The sequence below is a fragment of the Neofelis nebulosa genome, chromosome 13, assembly GCF_028018385.1.
Source record: "Neofelis nebulosa isolate mNeoNeb1 chromosome 13, mNeoNeb1.pri, whole genome shotgun sequence".
Taxonomy (NCBI): Eukaryota; Metazoa; Chordata; class Mammalia; order Carnivora; family Felidae; genus Neofelis; species Neofelis nebulosa.
Genome location: NC_080794.1, coordinates 11511949 through 11539471, shown reverse-complemented (window position 1 = coordinate 11539471; position 27523 = coordinate 11511949). Strand labels below are relative to the sequence as shown.

Genomic DNA, 27523 nt, shown 5'->3' with positions numbered 1-27523 from the left:
TTGAATACATTTATGTGAGTAACATTAATAGAAATCATCTCTACTTATTTTTTGCCAAGCACTAAGCTCAGTGTTTTCTGTATGCTTATCTCACTGGATTCTCATCATAGCCCTGAAGATGGACTCCACGTTTCCTCTGTTTTACAGATAAGAAGTCCAAATGTTTGAAAAGTTAATAACTTCCTGAGGTCGTGGAGTGTTTTTGGGGGGCAGGGGATGAACCCAAAGCTGTCCAGTACAGGAGCCAGTACAGTCTCATGGTGCAGTATGACCAGCATCATCGTATTTGTCAATCAATTATTCTCCACTTATTCACACAATTAAATGATATCTATTATTTTATCTGACACCATACTATCCAGTGCTATGGGGGGTGGGGAGGTACTGAGTGTGTACGTGGGAACGAGGATTAATATTTATTGATTCCCTGCTATGTGACAAGACATTACTGAACAAGACACACATTATCTCATCTATCCACATAATAGTTTATGACTTAGATATTAGTATGCCCATTTTGCACATGAAGGAGATCAGTACCAGAAATAATTAACTAAGGTACCCAAGGTCAAATGGCAAATAGCTCACTGGTTATTCTAATTCCCAAGAGCACTTCTGTATGTCTCCACGGTGTGGATATAATCACGTGTACATGGAGGTTGATGGCGTACCGTCACAGACCCTAAGCGCCACATGAATGGTGGGGCACAGTGTTATTGAACCTCAAAGACAGGAACGATCATAGAAAGCTGAGGACAGACAAGACATCCCAGAGGAGGAAGAGAACGACGTGAGTTGTAGAGACAGCCTTGGAGATATTCACAGAAAGTAAAAGGCAGAGAATGTGGAGATCAATTTGGTTTCCAAATGAACTTGCGCAGGACCCCAACTGCCCAACGACAGTGGATTTGTCTCATTGTGCTTACACAGAACCAATACTCAATAAATAGTTGCTGAATGGTTAGGAGTACCTTCTCTGTCCTCCAAGCACTGGAGTAGGTCCTATAGGAATAGGGGTACTTTCAAGACATGCAATTTAATATATTTTGCCTAAGACTCATTTGTCAAGAATTTCTTGTCATATAGAATGGGAAAGGGTGGCTGGCAGAGTGCCAGGAGGCTGCATAGAGAGGCACCTCTTTGGTGACTATGGCATCTCAGACTGGCATATCCTGACTCGATACTGTCAGTGTCCCAGAAAATGACTGCACTTACACATGCTGAGTCACATAACTGAAATTTGCAAGGGACAAAGCATAAATCAAAACATGTGTTTAGAATCTGCATTAGACTCCACAGCTGTCACAAGAATCGTATCCATTTTTTGGCCAAACTAGTGTATTCTTTCCCTGTAATAAAACACATAGGAGATCCTAGGAGTGCAGGGGAAAAAAACCACAGAGGAAGTATACGATTTGACATAAAATCATCACCTACACATCTTTCAAATACATGGAGCCTTTTCCACATGCAACTAACAGTCTAATCAGTATACATGTATGTTTACTCTTCACGATAGTCTTATAAAAGTGGTACTTTTCTCATCCCTTCTTTATCGATTAAGGAACTGAAGCTTGTAGATATTTCCCCCAAATTAGCAGTTTTCTAAAATTCAGAATCTCGTCTGTACTGAGCTCTGACTCTTAATGCTACAATGCTGTGAGTGCCTGTTGTGATCTAAGTAGGCATTCAGACCACAAAGAGCAACAAGGTAGAGGCTGTTGTGCCCAAGTGAAATTTATAGACTAAAGAGTAAAAGCAGATATTTAACAACTGCCCCCTCACAGAATTTAAATCTTTAATCATAACTGTGGTGAAGCCACCAACAAGAAGGGCACCCTCATCAAGGTGGATGGGGAAGGAAGTCTTGTCTGAGCAAATAAAAGTACATCTCAGATCTGTAAAGTCTTTTAGCCATTCCAGGCAGGGGACTGGCTCGGGTGGCAGGAGCTAGGCTCACTGGAGACAGTTGAAGAAGCACAGAGAACCAGGGAGAGAGGGGACGAGGTGAGTGCCAGAGGGGTGCAGAGCCTGGGCTCTAGGCTTTCCTGGCCGGTTACAGAACTGTGACTGCAAAGCCATTGCAGAGTGTTAATTTCAAGAGTGCTTAAAGGAGACTTAGATGGTGTCCCTGAGGGCTCAGTCGGTTAAGCATCGGACTCTTGGTTAGGGCTGAGGTCATGATCTCAGGGTTTGTGTGTTCGAGTCCCGTGTGGGGGCTCTGTGCTGACAGTGCAGAGCCTGCTCAGGATTCTCTCTCTCCATCTCTCTCTGCCCCTCCCCCACTCACACTGTCTCTCTTTCTCAAAATAAATAAATAAACATTAAAGAAAAAAAAAACAGATTCAGATGCATGTTTTAAAGCAATGACAGGGGTGCCTGGGTGGCTCAGTCAGTTAAGTATCTGACTTTGGCTCAGGTCATGATCTCGCAGTTTGTGAGTTCGAGCCCCGCGTCAGGCTCTGTGCTGACAGCTCAGATTCTTCGGATTCTGTGTCTGGCCCTCCCCTGCTGGCTCATGTGCACTCTCTCTCTTTCTAAAGTATAAATAAACATTTAAAAATAAATAAATAAATAAATAAATAAAAATAAAGTGATGACAGGTAGGGACGCATGGATGGCTCAGTCAGTTGAGTGTCTGACTTTTAGTTTCGGCTCAGGTCACGACATCACGGTTCGTGAGTTTGAGCCCCACATCGGACTCTACACTAACAGTGCGGATCCTGTTTGGGGATTCTCTCTCTCTCCCTCCCTGTCTCTCTGGAGTTCTCTCTCTCTTTCTCTCAAAATAAACTTTAAAATAATAAATAAAATAAAATAAAATAAAATAAAATAAAATAAAATAAAATCAAGTGATGACAATAGCCACAACATGGAGAAGGCATTAGGCAGATCCAGGGAATCTAGATAGAAGTTTCCAGAGCTCCAGCTGAGATAAGGAAGCTTTGGCTACTACATGGCTATTTGGAACCCCAAGATTAGCCATGGACAAATACTTTCTCAGTTCCATATTAAGGACTCAGTCATCTTTTAGGGACAATCAGTCAAAGTGTGATCTCAAAGCAAAACCTCTCCAAAAATCCGTACTAATTGCACACATGTCTTCTAACTCTTGTTTGTTTAACCAACACTCTTGGAAGAGGTAAATCCAGGAAGCTGTCGAACTTGTAAATGAATTTAAGTAACAGTATAATCAGGGCACCTGGGTGGCTTAGTGGGTTAAGCATCCAACTTTGGCTCACGTCATGATCTCGCAGTTTGTGACTTCGAGCCCTGCGTGGGGCTGCCCATGCTGACGGCTCGGAGCCTGGAGCCTGCTTCAGATTCTGTGTCTCCCTCTCTCTCTGCCCCTCCCCATCTCGCTCGAGCTCTCTCTCAAAAATAAACACTAGAATAAATAAACAAACAAATAAATGATGGCATAATCATTTCAGTGACATTTGCTTTACCAGGAAATATGAAATCATTTTTAAAAAACTTTAAACAGGGGCGCCTGGGTGGCGCAGTCGGTTAAGCGTCCGACTTCAGCCAGGTCACGATCTCGCGGTCCATGAGTTCGAGCCCCGCGTCAGGCTCTGGGCTGATGGCTCGGAGCCTGGAGCATGTTTCCGATTCTGTGTCTCCCTCTCTCTCTGCCCCTCCCCCGTTCATGCTCTGTCTCTCTCTGTCCCAAAAAATAAAAAAAAAATTAAAAAAAAAAATAATAATAAATAAATAAATAAATAAATAAAAAACTTTAAACAATAGTTTGGCGTTTGTTGTTGGAGTAGCGTCAACGTCACAAGCTCTCTAGATTTACTGACCTTGAGAACACTGGTGTCCCTTGTGCTTTTGATAAAGTATTGTCGCTACATATTGGTGAGCAAAACGTTTTGCGGGATAGTGAGACTCAAGTCTTGGTGGGGGAGCAGAGGCCAAGCACTTGAGAAAGTAATTTGATGACACAGACGCAGACTGTAAGTAGTTGGATAGGCGGATATTCAACTAAGGTCAAATATATGATACAAAGTTATGTCTTTGAGGGGAGTCCCTTCAAGTTGGAGAAAAGTTTCAAGACCCATAGGAGACAGATTTAGCCTCTAATACACAGTCACTATGTGGCTAGTAAGCACTTACAATGCGGCTAGTCCTAACGGAGATGGGCTGTGAGTGTCTCAGAATCATCAGGTTTCAAAGACTTAGTGCAAACAAAACAAAACAAACAAGAAATAAACTAAAGTCTCACATGAATAATATTGATTGCATGTTGACACGATCATATTTTAGATCTATTAGTTTATTTTTTTTTAATTTTTTTTTCAACGTTTTTTATTTATTTTTGGGACAGAGAGAGACAGAGCATGAACAGGGGAGGGGCAGAGAGAGAGGGAGACACAGAATCGGAAACAGGCTCCAGGCTCCGAGCCGTCAGCCCAGAGCCTGACGCGGGGCTCGAACTCACGGACTGCGAGATCGTGACCTGGCTGAAGTCGGACGCTTAACTGACTGCGCCACCCAGGCGCCCCTTAGATCTATTAGTTTAAACGAAGTATAAGGTAAAACTTAATCTCACCCATTTCCTTACACTTTAAGAGACGTGGCCGTAAGAAACTTTAAATGATATGTGTAGTATGCATCATGTTTCTATCGGAAAGTGCTGGCTTAGAGAAAAGAGGTTATTATGGCCTAAGAAATCTGGTTATTTGTAGGGAAAAACTTGAATAATTCTGCATTTATAAGGTTGAGAAGAGAGATTGCGTGAAAGATACCAGACTGTGCCCTAATGGGTAGATTTAAGGACAAATTGGAAGCAGAAAAAGGAATATCCAGCAGCAATTTTTTACTGTGTCAGTATGTGCAGCAATCTATAACTAGCGGTGGCATTATTCCAACTTAGTACAAAAACAAAGCAAGATTGACTTTCCCTATGAGCTTGCTCTCTTATGAAATTTACCATATAATAATATCAAGAAAAATGTCCTTTGCAGCATACTGTAAGTATGCTTTTAAAGCAAAGAGACCCAGCAGAATTCATAGCCAGGCTGGTAGAGTAACAAGGTAAGATGCCTGATGCAAAGTAAATATTCAATAAATAATCAAGAGTTCACCCTTTTTATGGATAACAATAATATTAGTTTTCCTGGGTAACTAAGCGATGTTTTCTGGACTTCCAGATTCATCCATCCATTCATTAATTCACTCACCCAGAGACTATGTTTGATGCTGATGGTGATGAGGGGAGGGATGAAATCAAGATCCTGTGCTAAAAGCCATCTACCCATTCTCAGGGGTGCTGGGGAGATTTGAAGGTGATTCAACAGCAGTTTAAAGCAATAAAAAGCTAATTCAGAAAAGAAATAGGACCATGTATCAAAACAACCAACGTTACCCTTACTGCACATTCCATTCATTCACCTACACAAACTGATGAGACTGTATCTCAAACTAGAGTCAACTTGAATTTTTTGGCCAAGTGCTGTGTGTGTGTGTGTGTGTGTGTGTGTGTGTGCGTGTGTGTGTTTAAAAAAGCACCTCCGCTGGGACATACCTCCTACAGGCATTCAAGTACAAAATGACCTGTAGAGAATACCATACATAAGTTCTGCACATTAAGTAAGCAGCTGGGCAGGTAAACCTACTTGGAGGATCAGATGCTATAAATCTCCTCCTATTAGATGGCATGGCCCCTCCTCTCCATTCTCACAAAGCTTTGACCTTTGCCACGAACACAGTCCTGATCCTGCCTCTCTGGGGACGTGGAGGTCATCCCAGACCTGCGCTTTTGGTAATGTCTCTTTAAATGGAAGCAGTCTTTCCTTTGCGCATTTTAGATTTTATTTGCCTTTTCTCCCTTCTGCATCTTTACTGTCACCATGTGGTGTGTGAAGGTGGGTGTAGTCTAGTGGAGGTGACATGGAGATTCACGGACAGCAGCATTTACGACAACATGCTTTAGTCTCACAGACGATCTCAGAAACAGCATTGTATCTTACAGATGTTATGAGCATGGCCAACTTTGCTTTCTGGGTGAAGAAATAAAATTGCTACACGTAATTTAAAGTGCCTTTCCTAAAGCCCAAGTGTACTAATCAATCACACTGTGGGTGTGTGTGCAGCTTTATTGAGCCTTATTTGAATTTTAAGATGTATAATGAATTAGATAAATTATCCAGTGAGCAAGCAACAAATTCTGTGTTCCTGTTCATGAAAAGTCTTTTGGAAAAATTTTTTAAGTTTTGTTTTGTTTTGTTTTGTTTGAGAGAGAGAGAGAGAGAGCAATCGGGGTAGGGGCAGAGAGAGGGGAGAAAGAGAATCCCACGCAGGTTCCACACCATCAGTGCAGAGCCCTATGTGGGGCTCAGATTCACAAACCATGAGATCATGACCTGAGCTGAAACCAAAATTCAGAGGCTTAATCAACTGAGCCACCCAGGTGCCCCATGCAAAGTCTTTTATTCCAGGGCAAAAGTTTCAAATCATTTATTTTTCCAAAATTCTCATTAGCTTCTATTTTGTATCTTGTTAGTTACAGCCTGATATTTTTTTTTTTTTAATTTTTTTTTTTCAACATTTTTAATTTATTTTTGGGACAGAGAGAGACAGAGCATGAACGGGGGAGGGGCAGAGAGAGAGGGAGACACAGAATCGGAAACAGGCTCCAGGCTCCGAGCCATCAGCCCAGAGCCTGACGCGGGGCTCGAACTCACGGACCGCGAGATCGTGACCTGGCTGAAGTCGGACGCTTAACCGACTGCGCCACCCAGGCGCCCCACAGCCTGATATTTTTAACCTCCAGTTGTTTTCAGGGGAAAGCTATCCCCCTTTGATACAAATGTATATATTATGAAAAACCAGCCTTGGGGGAGAAAGAATCAAACAAACAAACAAAAAGATGTGATGTAATAGCAAATGTATTTTGAATGAGAACATTGGATGGAAAATAAGAATTATTTTCACAGATAGACACCAAGATTCCAGGACCTATGTTCTATGCTCAACTGCATATTTTTAGCTACCTGGATATTTGAACCGGCAGCCATCATTTAAAAAATTGCTCATGGGGCACCAGGATGGCTCAGTTGGTTAAGCGTCCGACTTTGGCTCAGGTCATGATCTCGTGGTTCGTGGATTTGAGCCCCGTGTCGGGCTCTTTGCCGACAGCTCAGAGCCTGGAGCCTGCTTTGGATTCTGGGCTCCCTCTCTCTCTGCCCCTCCTCCACTTGTGCTCTGTCTTTTTCTGTCTCTCTCTATATATATCTCTCTCAAAAAATAAACATTAATTTTTTAATATATAAATCAACATTAAAAAAAATTTTTTTTTAATTTGCTCGGACTGCAGTATGATCTTTGGATCAAGATATCAGAAATACCACAGAGCTTCAGAAAGTTGCCCTTCAATCTACATTTTGCCCAAGATCACGATCTAGTTCTAATAGCATCTAAAAGTATGGGCAAAAAAAAAAAAAGGCAGGGAAAATTTGAGCTTCTAGAGAGTAGGCACTATTATTTTGTATTTGTGCTGGGCTACAACCTGTAAAGGCCTGAGACGTTTAACTCCATCCATGCTATTTCCACATGGAGCCATGACCATGAATCAACACTAATAGTATGAACATTGTGCTTCCTAGAACTCTCCAGAGTCCACTAAAGTTCTGTTAGAAGCGCTTTTTCAAGTCAGAAGCCCTGAGCGTTTCCCAGCACCCCCGCACGCCTCTGCCATTGGGCCATGAAGAACCGGGAGGCAGGGGAGGGGGGGAGGGGGGGTGTCTTTCCTCAAAGGCAGAAGGAGGTTGGAGGGTCCATAATCCTTCCACCTCTTCCAATAAACTGAGTGCCATCTTTGAATTCACACTCGTGTGATTGGCATGAAATTTCTCATTCCAGTGCAGCAGATCTTAGGGTTTGGATACACACAAATAATATCTTTGTTTCTGAGATAACTGGAGAATGAGTCCAAACTAAGAACTGAAATTACTGGATTGGGCCAAGGAGGAGGTAGCTTTCTTCCTGCTTCTTGTCCCCGAGAGATTCGGTGGCTGCTAGGGTCCTACAGGCGTACAGAATACAGAATGGGACAGAAAATTGATGCACATGGCCTCCACTATTGGAGGTGGGGTGTAGAACTAAATTCCCTTCCTTCTCCTCTGGCCTCTGCTTCTGCTTTTTTTTATTTATAATTTTATAAAATTTTATTTGTGTATTTAGAGAGAGAGAGTGAACGGGGGAGGGGCAGAGAGAGAGAGGGAGAGAGAGAGAATCCCAAGCAGGGTCTGCAATGTCAGTGCGAGCCCAGTGTGGGGCTCGAACTCAGGAACCAGAAGATCACGACCTGAGCGGAAGTCAAGAGTCAGACGCTCAACAGACGGAGCCACCGAGGTGCGCTTCCCCTTTGTTTCAAGTAAAGGGGCGTGGTCTGTGGTTCAGCACCCACGATGGTCAGTTTCCTCTGGCACAATGCTAGTACTGGTTTCCGCCGGGCGTCCAGGGCCTGGAGTCTGGATGGTCTCACTGCCACAACTTAGCCACAATCAATCGCATCCCTCCACGCTGCATGGTTGACATCAGTGCTTTTCCATGCATGGCTTCACGACAAAAACGCTACGGCATTGGAAAGGTAGGCATTGTTATGCCTGGTTTCGGCCATTAGGATGATCGGTACATCCTACTTCCCCATCTCATGCAAGACTTTGAAACTGTTGCTGAACCCTCCCTGCCGTGGCAGACACTCAGTGGAAACATGAAGGATTCAGTCAAACTGGTTATTTGGCATCGTGCAGACCACTATTTCCCAATCTACAAGCGAATCATGACATTTGGGGCGTCAGGAAGACGCCCTGGGTGGTGCCTTAGTGCAGGGTTTCCTCATTTCCATGGGCTTCCGGTCTCTCCTCTCTCCAGCTTCTAACTGTCACTGCAACTACATCTCATTCTTCAGCCTGATGTCACATGCAGAAGTCCGGAGGTTCCTAATCGGCACGGAGTCTTCGGGAGCAGGGGAAGCTTCCTTAAGTAGGTAAGATCAAGATAGATCACAACCGGGAGGTGGGTCGGGAATGGTTCTCAGATGTAAGGGTGCTGCTGGGAGTTGGCCGACCTTCCTGGTCCCCCTCTGTCACCTGTTGGCTCTGTGACCTTAGATAGATCTAAAATCTCTCTAAGCCTTGGTTTCCTTCATTGTTAAGGTGAGGATGATTGAACTTACTTCATGGAGTTTCTTTGAGATTTAAATAACATACACGAAGTATGTATTCTCCACTATTCTCCACACGAACTCAGCACTGAGTAGACATTAGCTACCGCTAGGTTTAAAAACCTTTAAAATTACATAACGTTTGCAGGTAGAAGATTATCTTCAACCGGACAGCAAATGTATGGAAAGCTATTAACTTCAGAAGGAAGCTCTCAATTTCTAGAAGTGAGTCATTAATTTGTTCCAGGAAAAGCTCTCTGATGTTCCTTTCTGGCTCACGCTCAGATTAGGAAAAATAGTGAAAGGGCTTACATACCCTTACTGCACGGTAGGTCACTTAATCCTTCCTGTAACCCTGTGAGGGACGTTACGTCATTATCCTCATTTTGCCCACAAGGAAACCAAGAGAGAAAGCTGTTAAATCAGTTGCCCAAGGTCAGAAATCTTGTCCGTGGTGAGGCTGGATCCCAATCTCGGACCATGGGGCTGCAGCTCGTATAGGACGAGCCCTCTGCACCGCAATGAGGTCGGGCTGCCTTGGAAGAAATGCTTTGAAGCCGTGCCCAGGAAGAGATAACACATTTCAACGCGCTACCTTCCCCTCTGGGTGTCCCCAAGGCAAATAATCCCTTCCCTGGAAACTGATAGTCAGGTTCTCTGCTCATTGCTCTCGTTTGTCTTGTGGGAAGCCGGTTGGGGTAGAGAATAGGGGCACTTTCCACTTTGCTGTGGCTTAGACACCTGTCCTCGGTGTCTTCAGGTGTCTGGCAACTGGAAGGTGAGCAGAGACTGAATGACATCATTGAAAAACTTTGAGTAAGAGAAAACCAAGAAATAAGCCTCCATACTAAATTAAATTTCCTTCAAGAACTGGACGGGGTCATAGCAGTTTCCATGTGAGCAATGGATTCACATGCTCAGAGATAGCTTACTGTGTTGGCTTCCTCCCACGCTTTCTCGGTGTTTCTAGGACGCTCGTCTTTCGGTTTTCACCAGGGCATTATTCTCATCCCTTCATCAACGTGGATGTATAAGATTAATCTGTGATTATTAAATGTCTTATGTCAGGCATTCCCACGATGTGGCTGTTTTTCACAACAACCTGTTTGCTCTGTGGAACTTTAAATGCTGGTAGCTTCTTTAATTTGGAAAATGAAGCGAATCCTGAAGTGTGGATGAATATTGTAAGTCATGCGAGGTTCCGAAAGACATCACATAGGGCTGGTGCGTGGGTTGTGAGATTAGCAAAGGTCTTGTGATAGCAGAAAAATCTTAGAGAAGGAAACCAATGGGAAAAAAAAAAATAGGTGATTTTAACGTTTCTCTGAGTCAAGCTAAGCTGATGTTTTCTTCTGATTGAATAAATAATACTCTCTAGTCACGTAAAGCGAACTCATGATTGTAGGCAACCTCCTCTTTTGAAATTATATTTTTAAAACATTAAGAATTTATATTTTAAGCCATTTGGATCATAGATATGACAGCCTTCTAGTGGACTGTGGTTTTATTATCTTTAAACCAAGAGGGGTCTGGAGAATTGGCTTGAGAACATAGTTTTGTCGGAAGAATGAGGAGGGCACCTGTTGGGATGAGCACTGGTGTTGTAAGGAAACCAATTTGACAATACATTTCATATTAAAAATAAAAGGAAGAATGGGTCGATACTAAATAATATCTCCACACAACCACTCACCCCCAGATTTGCCAATAGTAGACCTTTTCTAATAGTCTGCTTATTCGTTATCAAGACTTTACATAGTAAATTAACCTTACAGTTACCTGGGGCTACAGATTTCAGATCACTCACCCCAATAAACACACACCAGATTCTTTGTTCTGGTTTCTTTTGATGACCTCTGGAGAAGATGTTGAGCTAATACCTGTATTTTCACTGGACAGAGTGAGATCATCACCTATAATGGCTACCCCAGTGAAGAGTATGAAGTCACCACTCAAGACGGGTACATCCTCAGCATCAATAGAATCCCCCACGGGCGAACAGATGATAGAAACACAGGTATGAGATGTGTCTCTCCTGCGAAGGAGGAGAGCAAATGACTAACATTGACTGCTGGCTTTCCTTTAACGGAATGAGTGGTTTGTCAAAACTGGATGAGTCTTTAAATAGTCAACAGGGAGCTTCATTCTTTTTCTCATTCTCTGAAGCCAGGCAAGAAGCTAAAAATACACAGGGCAAGACTGATCTTGCTGAAGGCGGCCGACTTGGCTTGTGGGTAGGGGTGTAAATGCAAAGGCAAAGCATGCATTTCGCTGGTTCATTACTGATCTCTCATGCGGAAAATTGTTACATCCCAGGAAAGCAGATTTCCTGGCTGCTGGAAAGACGTTTGCTGGGCTGTGTGAGGTTGACTGGGTTGCGTGAAGTCTCTCCTGCCCCTGCAAAGATCAGCAGGCTTTTCTCTGTAGGCTAAACGGGGGAAAAAATCAAGTTAAATGATCGTGACATATCTGCAACTTTTTTTCCAGGAAGGAAACCTGGAACACTCACCTATGTTTTGATTTGAGGGACAGAAGTTTTGTGGAATGAAAGAACATGGTGTTAGGAAGGTCTGAATTTTGGAATAAAGAGCCAGCCAGACAAAAGCAGAGGAATTATTCTTTAAATAGGGACACATAACTGCAGATCTCGGGATGAGAAAGAGGGAAGACTGAGCAAAGTATCTGGGGAGGCTCCAGGGCAAAGTCATTTACTCAGATTGCTGCACGGGCTCTCCTGCCAGTCACATTCAGGGGCAACTAACATCACGCTGTTTAACTTCCTCTGCCTCTAACAAAGAAATGTGTAATTCTAGGGTTTTGGAATGAAAACTGGGAATGGGGTTAGGTAGGGTTACCAGATAAAATAGGACACACCCTGTGAAAGGTGACTTTCAGATCAATGACAGATCGGTTTCTCATACAAGTTCCACTTTAGGATGTACTTATACAAAACGTTTTTTTATCGTTCATCTGAAATTCACATTAACACGGCATCCTGGGTCTTCTATTAATCTTCGTTTCGTTTCAATACCAGCCCAAGTTGGGTGGGGGGGTGGGGGGGGGGGGGAATGGCCAGGAAGCATAAAAGGAGAGGATTTCTCCAGGAAAGGTTTTACTTAAGGAGGGAGGGTTTGGGGAAGATTTGGAATTAAGAGCCATCTATTAAGTGTATTATTCTAAAAGCTTTACATCAATTTATATCAGATAAAGCTCTCAGCATCCGTATGAGGTCAGTACTATTCATGGTTATCATTTTACAGATGATAAGGCAAAGCAGGTTCTCGAGGTCACACAAATAGCAAGTGATGGAATCAGAATTCAAATCCAGCCTGGCTCCAGAGAGCATGTGCTCTTACCCATTGAATGATGGTGACTTTTTGGAACCTTCCACCCTGAAGACTCTCTCCCTCAGGAATTCGGTTGTTGTCAGAGGGGTATTGAGCTGGTTGTATTGTATTTGGGTTTTCAAATGTTCTCCAGTAGGCAGAGGCGGGGGGTTTGGCTAGAAGCTTGGCAAGGAGCCAGATGCTGTCCATTTACGGTCACATCCCCCTCCTTCCTGGAAGAGGCACAGAACACCATCAAGCATGATCATTTTCACGTCTCCGCCAGCCAGACCCAGGAGATACGCAAAAGTGAGTTCATGGAGCAGTGAGCACCGTTACAAGCACCCACTTGGTTGTGAAACAGAACCGGGCTTGAGTCCTGGCTCTGCACCCCGTTAATTGGGTGGCCCCTTGGGAAAGTCACCTAACTACCTTCTAAAGCCACGTCTCCTCCTCTGGAAAATGAGGATCCTTAAAATAGTAGCTACTTTCTGGAGTTGTTATGAGAATTTAACAAGCTCATCTGTGGCCATCTGTCAACATACCACTAGGTGCAACGCATGTGCTCAAGAAACTTACACCATGTTAACCAAATGCTCTATAGGAAAGGGAAAGGTGAATGCTGATTAGGTTTTTGCTTTTTCTGGGCATGTGTGTGTTTCTTTCATGTTCCTGAGATGGTCTACTTATCATAAATTATTCTCTCTCTCCTCTCTCTCTTCCTCCCTCCTTCCAGGTCCCCGCCCAGTTGTGTACTTGCAACACGCTTTGTTTGCAGACAATGCCTCTTGGCTTGAGAATTATGCCAATGGCAGCCTTGGATTCCTCCTAGCAGATGCAGGTTACGATGTCTGGATGGGAAACAGTCGGGGAAACACTTGGTCAAGAAGACACAAGACGCTCTCAGTGACTGAAGAAAAATTCTGGGCCTTTAGGTAAGCGGTATCTAAGAAAAATCATGAAGAGACTTTGGGACCATTGCTTTGAATATAATAGTGTGGGTGATATTAATAATAATCTGTAACATTGGGAGTCACGTGGTTCCGTGTAGCTTCTACTAACTTCTCAAAGCAGAGAAATAGCAAGGAGTTTGATTTCCACTGATTCTCCCACAAGCAAGTTACATCATTTTCCCAGGATCATTTTAACATCCAGTTCTTTCCAGTACTGTGCATTATAAGCATGTCTCAAGGGGCAGCTCAGGACGTTTCTAGGACCGGTGCACACACTCATTCAACCAATGTTTGCGGAGTGTCTCGTCTCTGCATAGTTCTGGGCCCTGAGCGCTCAGCGGTAGGCAAAGTACCGGCCCTCGAGAAGCTTATGTGCATTCCGACGCTACGAATACAGGTCTTTCCCCTCGGACGGTCACTCAGTTTTGCAGAGATGATGTGTACCAGTACTCGATTTTATTTACAGAAACTCTGGTTGAGATGGTATTAAATACCATTTTCAGCACAGACCCAATAGGAGGTCTTTAAAACCTTGCTAATGGACAACGGAGAACAATGGTCTAATACGCTGCCTGCTTCTTTTAGGGAAAGTGTTCTCTGCGGGCATCAGAGGACAGGCTGATGCCTGCGAGAGACTTCCCAAGGCTAACCTCCCTGCTGGTTTGCAAGCCAGCTGCCAGAACAGAAGGTGCATTCCTAGCACACGAATGAAATGGTCAGCACCCACTGGCGGGGAAGAATAAAGGAAGGATAGAGTAAATTTGGGGCAGGGGCAAACATCAGGATAATATTTTGTGTCCGTGGCCCTTGGTCGGAAAGGTGGAGCCTGTTTACTACAAGACGACCTTTAGCAGCCTTCCTACATCCCTGGCATTATGTTGCTTTCCCAGATGAGGAACCTGAAGCTCAGAGCATTTAAGTAATTCATCAGAAGTTACTCAGCCAGAGTCGTGATTTGCAACCACTTCTGTTTCCAAAGCTGAGCATGAATCTTGCACGCGCCCTGGGAGTGTTTGAAGTAGAGGCAGAAAAACCAGATGGAAAAGGGAAGGGGATGAAGGGGAGAAAGGGTAGGACCGACCGTCGGACAGCACACACAAGTCTTGAAATCAGCCCCGTTAAAAGTAACGCCTAGAAATGCAGCCAACAAGGCTCCAATAGCCCGCACGTGACCGGATAAATAATGAAATGCAAGGCAAATGAGTGAACAGCACAGAATTCTGTGTATAAAAACTAAGTGAGCAGGTGCTCTGCGTCTTAAACTTAGGAGCGAGTGTTTATAAGCCCCTGTTTTATTTTACAGTTTTGATGAAATGGCCAAATACGATCTTCCAGGAATAATAGACTTCATTGTAAATAAAACTGGTCAGGAGAAGCTGTATTTCATTGGACACTCCCTTGGCACGACAATAGGTATGTTTACAAATGTCCGTGTTTTACAAGGTCGGAGCCTTGCAAGAGTTCGCCTTTAAACTGGAACAGAGTAACTGTCATTTATCATGCCCTTAATTCTCTGTCCTGTGCTGGACGTGTTAACCTAGTGCCCTAAGTGGTTGTGAATTTGCCCTTAATTCTCTGTCTTGTGCCGGACGTGAAATCCTAGTGCCCTATGTGGTTGTGAACTTGAATTTCAGAGACCGTGTGTAGGACAAATCTTTCCTCCATGTCTGGTCCCAACAGCACATTTGTAACCGTGATATAATTTCCATGTGCCCCAAATCTAAAGAAGTATTTCCAAAGAGTTAAGCGTCTAGGTTTCCTCTGAGCTGAAAAAGTAAAGCCTGATGCCTTGAAATAACCCTGAAGAATGATAAATATGTATCAATCATACCTGCCTCACAACCCCTATGGGATTTTTAAAAAATAGTAAAAGGGTGAGGTTATATCTCTATATGAACAAACTGAAAACATACGATCACTTTTTTTTAGTTGAAACACAAAAGCATACGTCAACTGGGCCCATTTAGCATGTGACTTAATATTTATGGCATCGCAATTAAATGTAAGCACTATGTAGAAAAATTCTCAAAAGCCCAAGATCCTACTCTCTGAAAATGTACTTCTTAATGATTTACTACATCTTTTAGAAAGAAATAAAAAATCCAGTTCCAAGTACAAATTTAGAGGAAGCCATACTATTAATAATGCCAATTTGTTAGCGATCTTCCACTAACGTTTTCCATTTTAAGAGATTACGTGGAATGCAATATTTTAGCTGGGGTGAAACTATGCAAAATAAATAAGTAATCTTACAGTCTCCTTATCACCATTAGCATCAACAGCAGATGTATATTTATTGGTGCTTTATATTGATATGTTTGGAACAGCCAGTGAGCATCCCAGGACATATTCTAAAAGGATATAGGGGCGTCTGGGTGGCTCAGTCGGTTAAGCAGCCGACTTTGGCTCGGGTCACGATCTCGCGGTCCGTGAGTTCGAGCCCCGCGTCAGGCTCTGGGCTGACAGCTCAGAGCCTGGAGCCTGTTTCAGATTCTGTGTCTCCCTCTCTCTCTGTCCCTCCCCCGTTCATGCTCTGTCTCTCTCTGTCTCAAAAATAAATAAACGTTAAAAAAAAAAATTAAAAAAAAAAGAAAAAAATAAATAAAAGGATATAAAAAATTTTAATGAGACAAAAACAAAACAAAACAAACAAACAAACAAACAAACAAAAAACCTGCCACTAACTGGCAAATAATTGCAGTATCCTAGCGCACACTTAGCGAGCATTGACTATGTTTAGGGTCTTGTGTTGAGGACCCTTGGTCAGGGTGTCTTAGCAGAAAGAGCACAGATTCAAAGCAGGTCAGTCTGACAGCCCCCAGTGGGGTGTGGGACATGTGGAAGGACCGGAAGGAGAAGGAATGACTCGAGTGGGGTCTAGAAAAGTGGGCAGGACGTAGGGATGCTCTTCCGTCTGACCTGCAAAGAAAACAAATGATCCCATCAGCAGGGCTCTGCATTGCATTTAGGGCATGCTCTTTTCCAGGGAGCACTTGCAGCAGAGCAATTTTTGGCCTGTGAGAAGGGCCCGTCCCTGGCAAGGTGTTTAGCAACCCAGGCTCCAGCTCAAGACTAGTGAGTGTGAGCGTGGAAAAACTCCTCTCCGCACATCTCCAAAGATCTGGGGAGAAGTGTCCCCCTACCCGCATTCCCGTTTCAGTCTTTGTAGCAGCTGTTCAGCCCATCAATACAAAGTCAGTTCTTTTTTTGGCCAAGATGGTTTCAATGTTTCAAGAAGAATTTCAGGGGAAAAAAATTCTCTGCTACGGCTGTGTCCCCATGCGTTTGCGACACGTGCGCACACACACACACACACACACACACACACACACACACTGACAGGGTCCCGGGAGGACTAGAAACAGGTGCTGTAGTGTTGCAGGAAAATCAGAGCAGGTGGATACTGCTGGTCTCCCAGGACCACAGTGGACCGAGGGAAAGCAGGGAAGATTCTGGAGGCTGGTAAGCATCCAGTTAAGCACTGGGAGTAGTGAAATCTGGTTGCACTGTGAGAAAGACAAATTGTGGAATAACTGGATGATACTACATAAAGAACTGATTGTTCCACCTCCCATGAACCAATTATTTGCTCCTGGAAGCTCTGTGACTCATCCTGGCATCTCAGAGCTGGTGGTAAAATGACAGCATTGCCCGCACTTAGCCCATGCCTGTGAGCGAAGACGCCCCCGGCCCCTCGGCAGGGGCGGCTCCAACAGCTTATCCCCTCGCTCTCCCCGACCAAGGTACATTGTTCAGAATCCAAGAAAAATGGACACTTGACAGCAGAGGTACTGAAGGCAGATTATCTTTGCAGAACATTTCAGAAGTTTCCCAATTCATCTGCAAGATTATTGCAATAGAAAGACAACCCGTCAAAGCAGAGTCCTACTTTTGTTAGTACAGACATTGCCTCGGTATTTCTAATTTTTACAAGACTGTCTTGTCTCCTGTTCTCTTAGGGTTTGTAGCCTTTTGCACCATGCCTGAACTGGCACAAAGAATCAAAATGAATTTTGCCTTGGGTCCTGTGGTCTCATTCAAATATCCCACGGGCATTTTTACCAGTTTTTTTCTACTTCCAAATTCCGTAATCAAGGTAGGCTCGTTTTCACCGAAATGTATCTGAGGATCCCATCTTGGATCATGTGTTACATAAGCCTGAATAATACACCCTTTCTCATAGGGGAGGTTTGTTAAGATGCCCAAACCCAAATGTCCTACAGCCCGATTATTCATTCAGACATTTATTGGTTATTTTCCAAGGGCTGAAAAAACAGTTTGGTGCCCAATGTGGATTTGGGACTTTATCCATCCAAAGATTTTTTTTTTCTGTTTGCTTTTTGATTCTCTAAAAAGTTCACGCCAGAAAAAGCATCATGTTTTGCCAAAATTGGGGTGTCGGCTAAAATGGATTGGGGCGAAAATGAAGTCAAGGAGACCAATTCAGGTTTCATAGTAACTTTTATATAAAATCAAGCCCTGCTTTAGGGCGAAGTGGTGGGAATGGAAAAAAACAATTGTGAACTAATACAAGGAAGAATCTCGATAGTCCCTAATGACTGGTTTCATAGTGGTTTTATTGTGTTGTTCACTGTAAGCTCAAGTGACGTAAGTTCCCTTTTGTGTGGTTGACAGGTCTGCTGCAAAGGGTGTTGACCTCAGTTCAGTTTGGGACATTTTCTACATTTGGGCAGAGTTGAGCAGACAGTCTTCCCTCGAGGGAGATGGATTCTTGAGTCGTTTCTTTGCCCGGATGACTTGGTCTCCTTGGCAAAAACAGCAAATACAAACACAAACCGATCGATCTCCCGAGAATCCTCATTCCTGGGGATGGAGGGGAACATCAAGGAGTCTGCAAATGGTTCTTGAAAGGATACTTCTTTTTTCTTTTCACAGCGTTTTTTTGGTACCAAAGGTTTCTTTTTAGAAGACAAGATGGGCAAGGCACCTGCTACCAAAATCTGCAACAATAAGATATTATGGGTGATATGTAGTGAAATTATGTCCTTATGGGCTGGAGCCAACAAGAAAAATATGAACGTGGTATGTATGATGATCAGGGGACCATTGGATGCTCTAAGAAATTCCAGCTTTTCTTTGGCTCTCGTTGATGTATCTATTAAACGGCAAAGGTTGATACGATATTCTAAAGCATAAGGGCAAAGATTGGCTAAGCATAGATGAGGTATTCAATGGACCACGACTGTGAAGACCGGGGAAAAGAATAGGCAGCGTCATCCTTCGGTCCCTGGTCACACGCAGGAAAACGATGATGTCCCACCACGAGTAGAGGGTTCACCTGTTTACTCTCAGCCACCATTACTACCGTCCATTTCATTTTACAACCACTCCTGTGCCCTAAATAATAATAATAATAATAATAATCCCAGAAGAGAAAAGAAGTACATCCAAGCATTGAATTTATCTCCTGTGTGCCTTCATTTGCTGGGTGCTGTTGGCCTCAGATAAAACTCCTCACGTCACTTGGAAAGCACAAGACACAATGGAATGGAGGTCGAATCCCTTTCCCACAGAAAAGGAACAGTCTTGTTTCATCAAGTCTTTGTTTCCTGGTAGGAGAATTCAAGGAGGAGGAGAAGGAGGAGTTTACATTTGCGGACTGATGTGGTTGAATTCCATATGGCGGCCAGTGAGGCTGTGACAGTGAGGCTAGTTCTCAAATAGCTGGTCTCCGCCAGCCCGCTCTACCCCTATTCAAGAGGCTAAGTTGTGCCCAACGGAAATACAATGGGAACCATTGTTCAAAGCCTGCTTGTTCAAAAGTAAATGTATTTATTAATTTTTTTAAGTGTTTATTTATTTTTGAGAGAGAGAGCGCGAGTGGGGGAGGGACAGAGAGAGAGAGAGGGAGACAGAGCATCCAAAGCAGGCTCCACACTCCAAGCGGTCAGCACAGGGTCCGAGGTGGGGCTCAAACTCGGGAACTGTGAGATCATGACCTGAGCCGAAGTCGGGCGCTTAACCGACTGAGCCACCCAGGCGCCCCAAAAGTAAATATTTCTGATCGTTCCCTTGATCACTTTCATTACACGGTATTCTAGGACATAGGATTACAATTACTATTATAGCTCTATAATTTTCATCTCTCTATTGTTTTGCAAAGGCCAAAGTACAGCACCTAGGGAAGCGATTGTTTTTTGCTTTTCTTTTGCGATACTTTATTTTTATCCTCACAAAAGCCTGGCACGGTAGGATTTTTTAGTATGTTCACTGACTAGGTGAAAATACAGAAACTCCGAAATGTGAAATGACTTGCCCGAAGTCACAAAGCTCCTAATGAACAAAGTTACTTCCTGAAACCCGGGTTTTTTCGGCCTCGTGATTTGTGACAGTGCACACCCCTGCACACGCACACCACATCCCTGCACTCGCACACAGCACCTTCCTAAAGCACACTGCCCCGTGATGACCATCGTTGCTTCTCCTACTTCAAAACCAGCCAACTAACCGCACGGCTTCCAAGCTGATGGCAGTTTGCTCCCAAGCAACGCGGGGTTTACTCACATTCAAGCGCCTGGCATGATTTATTTATCTTACCCGCCCTGGTCATTTCCAAAACCCCAGCTTCCGATTGCTGATTCTTATCACCATCGCTCTCGGCTTCTGGAAGGCGTAGTTTATTTCATTGGGTGGGTCTTGCTGTGCCATGTTTTATTTCCCTTCAGAGTCGAATGGACGTGTATATGTCACACGCTCCCACTGGATCATCGATACAGAACATCCTGCATATAAAACAGGTAGTGTCTTTTTCGTGGAAAACTATTCCAAGCTTATTTCACTACATCCGAAAGAAGAGGGTTAGCCGGTCTACCCTAGGAAGCTTCAAAGTTCAAAGCCGGTGTCTGTTTTGTCCTTGACACGGTCTTTGGTTCGATTTCCCCAGATTTAAAAAAAAAAAAATTTTTTTTTTCAATGTCTATTTTTGAGAGAGAGCGAGAGACAAAGTGTGAGCGGGGGAGGGGCGGAGAGCGAGGGAGGCACAGAATCCGAAGCGGGCTCCGGGCTCCGAGCTGTCGGCGCAGAGCCCGACGCGGGGCCCGAACCCACCGACCGTGAGATCGTGAGCTGAGCCGAAGTCGGACGCTCAACCGACTGAGCCACCCAGGCGCCCCTGAGTCCCCCGATTTTAAAGGAAAGGGCAAGGTATGGTGGAGAGCAAGCAGGTGACATAAGTGAACTCTATCTTAGATCGGAGCTTGTAAAATAGACCCTGAGCTGAAGCGAGAGGTAGCCAGGGAAAGCTTGAGGAGACCAAACCTTCCCCCAGAGATTTGACTGCCCCCCCCCGAGGGGTGTAGATTTTCCATGAGTTCTTCCTTCAAACCAAGGGAGATCCTTGCTTCCCTTTCTGTTGACCTTGTGCTTCTAGTAGTGAAAATGTATTTATATCCTTCTGGTGCTCCAGGAGCCTTTTTTTTCTAACCAGTGCCTAGTGGTTTCCCAAGACTTGCTGTTAACAGTTGTGGCTGTTACTCTAATTACTTTTCCAAAACACATTTATTTCAGCTTTACCGATCAGATGAATTCAGGGCGTATGACTGGGGAAGCGAAGCTGAGAACATGCATCATTACAATCAGGTGAGCGGCTCGGAACTGCCCCAGAAGCCAGCTTTTGAGAAATTATAATAAATTATCAGAGGGGCGCCCGGGGGGCTCAGTCGGTTAAACCTCCGACTTCAGCTCAGGTCATGATCTTGCGGTCGGTGAGTTGGAGCCCCGCATTGGGCTCGCTGCTGTCAGCACAGAGCCACTTTGGATCCTCTGCCCCTCTACCCCTCCTCCGCTCATGCTCTGTCTCTCCCTCTCTCTGCCCCTCCCTTGCTCATGCGCACAGGTACACTCACACATTCTCTTTCTCTCTCAAAAAGAAATAAACACTAAAAAAGAGAAAGAAATTATCAGAGAGTGAAAAGAGTCTTACCTGGCCATTGGTGGCATTCTCATTGATAGAGCTTTTTAAGAAACGTCTCATTTAAATATGCATTCATCGCAGAAAGTCTAGAAATAAAAAAAGCATATCTTAAGGAATTCAAATAATTTGTAATCACTCCACCCAGAGAACACTAGACGTGTCAATATTTTACTGCATTTTTTCCAATCTTCTCACTACCGCTGCTTCTAGACATATTTTTTAAAGTTTTATTTATTTAAGTCATCTCTACAGCGCATGTGGGGCTCAAACTCATGACCCCAAGATCAAAAGTTGGATGCTCTTCCAACTGAGCCACCCAGGCACTCCCCCGACACAATTTTTAATCTTGCTTTTTCATTTACAGTAACGGCAAGATCTAGTCAATGTTACTGAGATGTTTTCTTTAACATAATTTTGTTGACTGTATATTAATGGAAATTGTTTTATAAAAATCTATGAAAATGTACAGAGTAGATGAATACCCAGTTCCTGATACCAACAGGAAAAAAATAGGATCCCGCAAGAACATTAAAGGAATATTATCTACCCATGAAGACTTGAGCCTTTGGTATCTTTTTTCCCTCTGACTTTTCACACTACGATTTGTACACCCGCTTAACCCTCCGTACTTGGGATTAATCCTCTTGGCATCATTTCTTTCGCTAAATTAAATGTTTCCAATGTTTTCCCAGACTGATATATAATTAAGGCTATTTATTAGACCAGTCAGTTTCTCACTAATGGATTGAATTGTTAGAGAAATTATTCTACCAGACCTTAAGACGACTAAGAGAGGTATGTATGTTTTTACTATTTTTTAAGCTTGATTAAGGCGTGATTTACATTCAATAAGATTCGCTGATTTTCCAATTCGGTGAGTTTTGACAAATACATTCATTCATGTAACCATGCCACAATCAAGATACCAAACATTTCTGCTACCCCCGAAGTTTTCCCCTGCCCCTCAGACCATGTATAGTCACAGATGCATATATTTGCAAAGTCTTAGAATCGGGCCAGGAAAACAAACAAACAAACAAACCCACCAACAAATGTTAAAGAGATTACCTTCACAGAGGAGACGAAAGGTAGAATGAAGGGGAAGAACGTGAAGGAATAAAGGAGGCTCTCATTTGGGATTTTACATACTTCCACTTCCATTATTTTTAATGAGCATGTTATATTTATATATTGTTTCTGTTTATGAGAGAATGAAACAAAAATCTCACACACTCCCTTAAGACCATTGTTAGTCACAGTCCTTTCTTTTTCAGCTTTATTGAGGCAAAATTAACAAATAGAATTGTAAGATTGAAGGGTGCAACGTGCTGACTTAAGTATGGGAGAGCGTCAACGTGCTTAGAATTTCTCAGCGGTTCGATAGATGGTCCTACCTTAGTTCAGGCCAATCCTGTTTTATGTGTGTCTGATTTTAGGCCATTTGAAGTCAATTTTTATTATATTCTGGTCTCAACACTTTGCCCTCTTAAATTCCCAGCGCAGTCTCTGTGTGCACTGTGTTTGATAGAGAACAAGAGAATTAGCCCGTGTAAGCTCCGTGAGGGCAGAGATTCCCTTCTGTTTTGTTCACCGGTGTTTTCTCACCTGGCAAGATACTGGGCATGTCCTGGGCCCTTAACACTTATTGGCTGCATACATGAAATTTCTTTTTTTTTTTTAACTTTTTTAAAAAATTTAAAAAAATTTTTAATGTTTATTTTTGAGAGGTGGGGGAGGGACAGAGAGAGAGAGAGAGAGACTCAGAAGCAGACTCCAGGTTCTGAGTTGTCATCACAGAGCCCGATGTGGGGCTCAAACCCACGAACCGTGAGATCATGACCTGAGCCAAAGTCGGACGCTTAACCTACTGAGCCACCCAGGCGCCCCATAAATGAAATTTCTTAATGCCCCTCTTATCCACCTTAAAATGTCTCTGTCCCCTTGATTCTCTTCTTCCCTCCTCTCTCCCAAAATGGAGGCCCTCTTCTTTCCCGAGTCTGAGGGCTTGTGCCCTTGACCCCATCTCTTCCCACCTCCTCTTCCTCCTGGCTCCTTCTATCATCTTCAGTGAACTGTTATTCCTTTTGGAAAATGAACAAACAACCTTCTGTCAACCTACCAATTCTATCGCTCACTAATCCATCCCTCTGTTTGTAACCAACATTTTTTAATATTTAAAAAGGCTGACTTTTTCCACTTCCTCCCCTCTTCCACTCATTCCTGAACCCTGGGATATGTAGTTTGGGCCTTCATCTTTCTATACAGCTACTTTATGTAAAGTGGCCTGTGGCTTTTCATTACCAAATCCAATGGCCCGTTCTTGCCTTCAGGTAACATGGTCTGCCAGTCACCATAGCCTCCTTGCCATTCACTGCCCCAACGTAGACTTCAATAACGTAGTGCTCTTGCGTTTTTCCTTCCCTTTTTAAAAATAAATTTATTTTGACAGACAGACTCCACACTATCAGCAAAGGGCCTGATGCGGGGCTCGAACCCACAAACCACGAGATCATGACCTGAGCCGAAGTTGGCTTCTTAACCAACTGAGCCACCCAGGCACCCCTTCCTTCCTTTTTTGATTGTTGTCCTTCGTCTACACTGGCTACTTTCCATTCCCTGCACTCGCAAACTGTCAACCTCTTCCAAGATTCTTCATACCCCTCTTCCTTTCTCCCTTGGAGAAACTAATCATCCCTGTGGCTTCCATTATCCCTTTCTCTGGACCATCCCTACTGCCTGTCTAGATGGTTTCAGGACCTACCTCCAGCCTGTTCCTTCTTCAAGGTCATCCCATACGATGCCCATGCAGTCATCTTAAGACAGAGCTCTGAAAAGTGACCCTGCCTCACTTCCCCCGACTTCTGAAAGATGTCAAGATACCTTAGCCTGGAGTCTGGACCTTGACTGTCTGTCTCCTACCTCATCCACTCACGTATTTTCTTCCTGGGGTTCCCGGGACAGTTCACCGTCCTTACCAGGGGGTACGCACTCTTGCCACTGGCTAGAAAGCCCTCCTGCCTTCAACCCTATCTGTCAAAATCCAACGCTCCCTCAAAAGTCATTTCAAATGACTCGTTTTTCTGTGAAACCCCCAGTCGGAAGTCATTTCTTCTTTACCTTCCCTGCCATTTTTTGGCTTTTGACATACCCTACTTTGTAGGCAAATGCTTATGTACCTATCTTGCCTTGTTCCTTCCCACTCCTTGAAGACAGGGACCACTGCAGGTAATATTTCTACTTCCCAGAGCCTGAAAGAACTGTGATTGTAGCAAATGCTCACTGAGCAGCCTGTCTGCTTATCGGAACCCAGTGGTGGCCATGAGGAGTTTTCTGTCACGAATGCTCTTTCTGTCTCTTCCAGAGCCGCCCCCCACTCTATGACTTGACCACCATGAGAGTGCCTACCGCTATGTGGATTGGGGGCAATGACGTCCTTGTAACGCCCCAGGATGTGGCCAGGATACTCCCCCAGATCAGGAATCTCCGTTACTTCGACCTGTTGCCTGATTGGAACCACTTTGATTTCATCTGGGGCCTCGACGCTCCTCAGCGTGTGTATAGGAAAATCATAGACTTGATGAAGTCATACTCCTGACGCATGCACTTCTGGGCTCAAAGTTGCGTGCAAGCCCATGAGAGGCCCTGGAAAAGAGACTAATCAGCAGGAAAGTCTTCTCCAGGCTCGTTCGCCTCGTTGCTGTTGCCGAGATGCTCCCCTAGCTGACATCCAAGCAAGAATTATTTCAACCGTCCTGTTCTTTCTCTAAGAAATGCGCACACCCTCCAAATCCCTTCCCCTCTGTCAAGGGTAGGCCCGATTTTCCACCTCTGCTAACTGTACACTTGGGAGAGTAGTTCAAAGAGGACTTTTTCTTTCCTAGTTAAAGTAAAATTTCCCGGAAGGAAAAGCTCTGTAAAGGCAGCCACTTGGGAATGTACTTGGGGTGACATAGGGCCATACGTTAGGGCCATAGTCATTATGGCTATCTGTAAACAAGCCACGAGATAAGGCCCAGTCCACATCAAGCATGAAAGAAAACGGCAGACTAGGAAAACTAACAAAATTTAAGTATTCCGGGAGCACATTTTACCGTTCCAAGCAAAGAATGAAAAGAGAGGGAGACAAAACTGGGAATGAGCAGGTAAGATAAGCTGAATTACTGATTACTCTTAAGTTAGAACACATGAGAAATAATTCTCTCTTCTTTTGCTCTAAAGAGAAGCTAAACCAATCACTACTGGTGACTTCTTTGTCGATGTGGACTTTACACTATTGCCTGCTAACAAGAGACATTTAAAGCATCTTCCGGAAAACCTATTTGAGAAGCCCCAAGGGAGGCACAGGAATATTCTAAGTCTTGCTCTCCTTCGTTCTCTAAATGATGCCAGACATTGATTCTAGGATTAAGTACAGAGTTCCAAGAGTAGCGTGAAGTTCAGTTGCAAAAGTTCCGGACCTTCTATGATAATGTCGTTAACTGAAAACTGTTTACGATCCTCAAGGAATCATAAATAAATGATACACATGCATACCTCCCACAGTTTATTTAAACTTAAAACGGGTAAATGTAGATTAGGTCACTGATATTTGCACGTAGGATCAGGGTTTTGGGGATGTCAAATGCCACATCATCATTCTTCAATAAATAATCCATAATTCATGATTTTTAACCTCAGTTTCAGTGTCTTTAAAAGGAATGACAATTTTAAAACACTTGGGAAGCAATTTTATTTTATTTTATTTTATTTTATTTTATTTTAGAGTTTTTTAATGTTTGTTTATTTTTGGGAGAGAGAGAGAGAGTGCGAGTGGGGTAGGGGAAGAGAGAGGGAGACACAGAATCCGAAGCAGGCTGTAGGCTCTGAGCTATCAGCACAGAGCCCCACGTGGGGCTTGAACTCGTGATCCATGCGATCATGACCTGAGCTGAAGTCAGACACTTAACTCACTGAGCCACCCAGGCACCCCACTTGGGAACCCCAACATTAAATGCAAATCCTTCCATATTTGTATGATTTTTATTTACCAAGAGTAGACTAAAATAAAATGATAAAAATTGAATTTTTATCAGTTTCTAGTGACTTTTATTGAGGTCTTCCAAAGAGTAAAATGTAATCTTCATGCAAACAATACAGTCTTTTGAAGTCACATTTAACCAAATTAACCAAAATGCATTAAACAATTAAACTGTTATAACAAACAGAACAGGCATAAGTAAGTCTGAGAACAAATCTCTAACTCTCAGCAAGCATACAGTTCAACTGGAAAGAGTGGAAAGATGTTATAACAAATCAGCCTACTAGTTATGAGCATTTAGGAGTCATTGGATGTCAGTTCAAGTATCTACGGGAGAAAAGAAGGCATCAGTTGACATAGTAATCTAGTTAAGCAGAGGTTAATTAAGTGAGTTCCTATATGGGATTTCTCTTATTTGGTTGTTGCTATAATGCTGTATAACAAATAGTCGTGAATAGCTGTGCACATTTTTTTTTTTTTTTTTTTTTTTTTTTGAGACCGAGAGGGACAGAGCATGAGCCGGGGAGGGGCAGAGAGGGAGACACAGAATCCAAAGCAGGCTCCAGGCTCTGAGCTGTCAGCACAGAGCCCGACGCGGGGCTTGAACCATGCACCGTGAGATCATGACCTGAGCCGAAGTCGGACGCTTAACCGACTGAGCCACCCAGGCGCCCCAACAGTGAACATTTATTTTCCGTGCTCACAGTCGTGCGGCCTGGCTGGGCTTTGAGCTGGGATCACTTGGGCTTGGCTCAACTCTGTGGGTTGGGTTCTGGTCTCCTCCACAGGCCAGTTCATTCTGGAACTAGCAGCTAAGAACATGGGATCGTGTTCTTCACCTGATAGGTCCCAAGAGCACAAGGGGACTGTCACCATCACACCGGCACGGTTCAACCTCCGCCTGCTGCCCGTCTGCTAACATGCCTTTGGCAGCTGCAGATCACACAGCCAAGGCCGACCCCAGCCGGTGGGGTGGTCTGCTTCACCTACAAGGAGAGGCTGCAAATCACATGACAGAGAAAGTGCACACATAATGCGATTACGCGGGGGTGCAGAATTGGGACAGAATCCATTCTACCACATGCAGGCACAAAACTCAAAAGGTGAAAATAGGGAATGCAATAC

The 27523-nt window shown here is 43.8% G+C and overlaps 1 protein-coding gene across 5 annotated transcripts; it reads left to right on the top strand.

The window, feature by feature from the left end:
- Window positions 1-4614: 4614 nt before the first annotated feature.
- On the top strand, window positions 4615-26045 carry LIPN (lipase family member N). Of its 5 annotated transcripts, XM_058696281.1 has the most exons (12): window positions 4616-5764; window positions 8915-8992; window positions 9318-9394; window positions 10238-10353; window positions 11069-11186; window positions 13232-13430; window positions 14752-14861; window positions 17408-17544; window positions 18345-18491; window positions 20135-20206; window positions 20976-21047; window positions 24743-26045. In XM_058696281.1, exons 4-12 carry the CDS (start codon window positions 10249-10251, stop codon window positions 24974-24976), a joined length of 1194 nt encoding a protein of 397 aa, XP_058552264.1. In that variant the 5' UTR covers window positions 4616-5764; window positions 8915-8992; window positions 9318-9394; window positions 10238-10248; the 3' UTR covers window positions 24977-26045. The 5 variants fall into 5 exon arrangements, with proteins under 5 accessions (XP_058552265.1, XP_058552264.1, XP_058552262.1 ...); XM_058696282.1 differs by lacking the exon at window positions 10238-10353 and having other exon boundaries at window positions 4615-5764; XM_058696279.1 differs by lacking the exon at window positions 9318-9394 and having other exon boundaries at window positions 4617-5764.
- Window positions 26046-27523: the final 1478 nt, after the last annotated feature.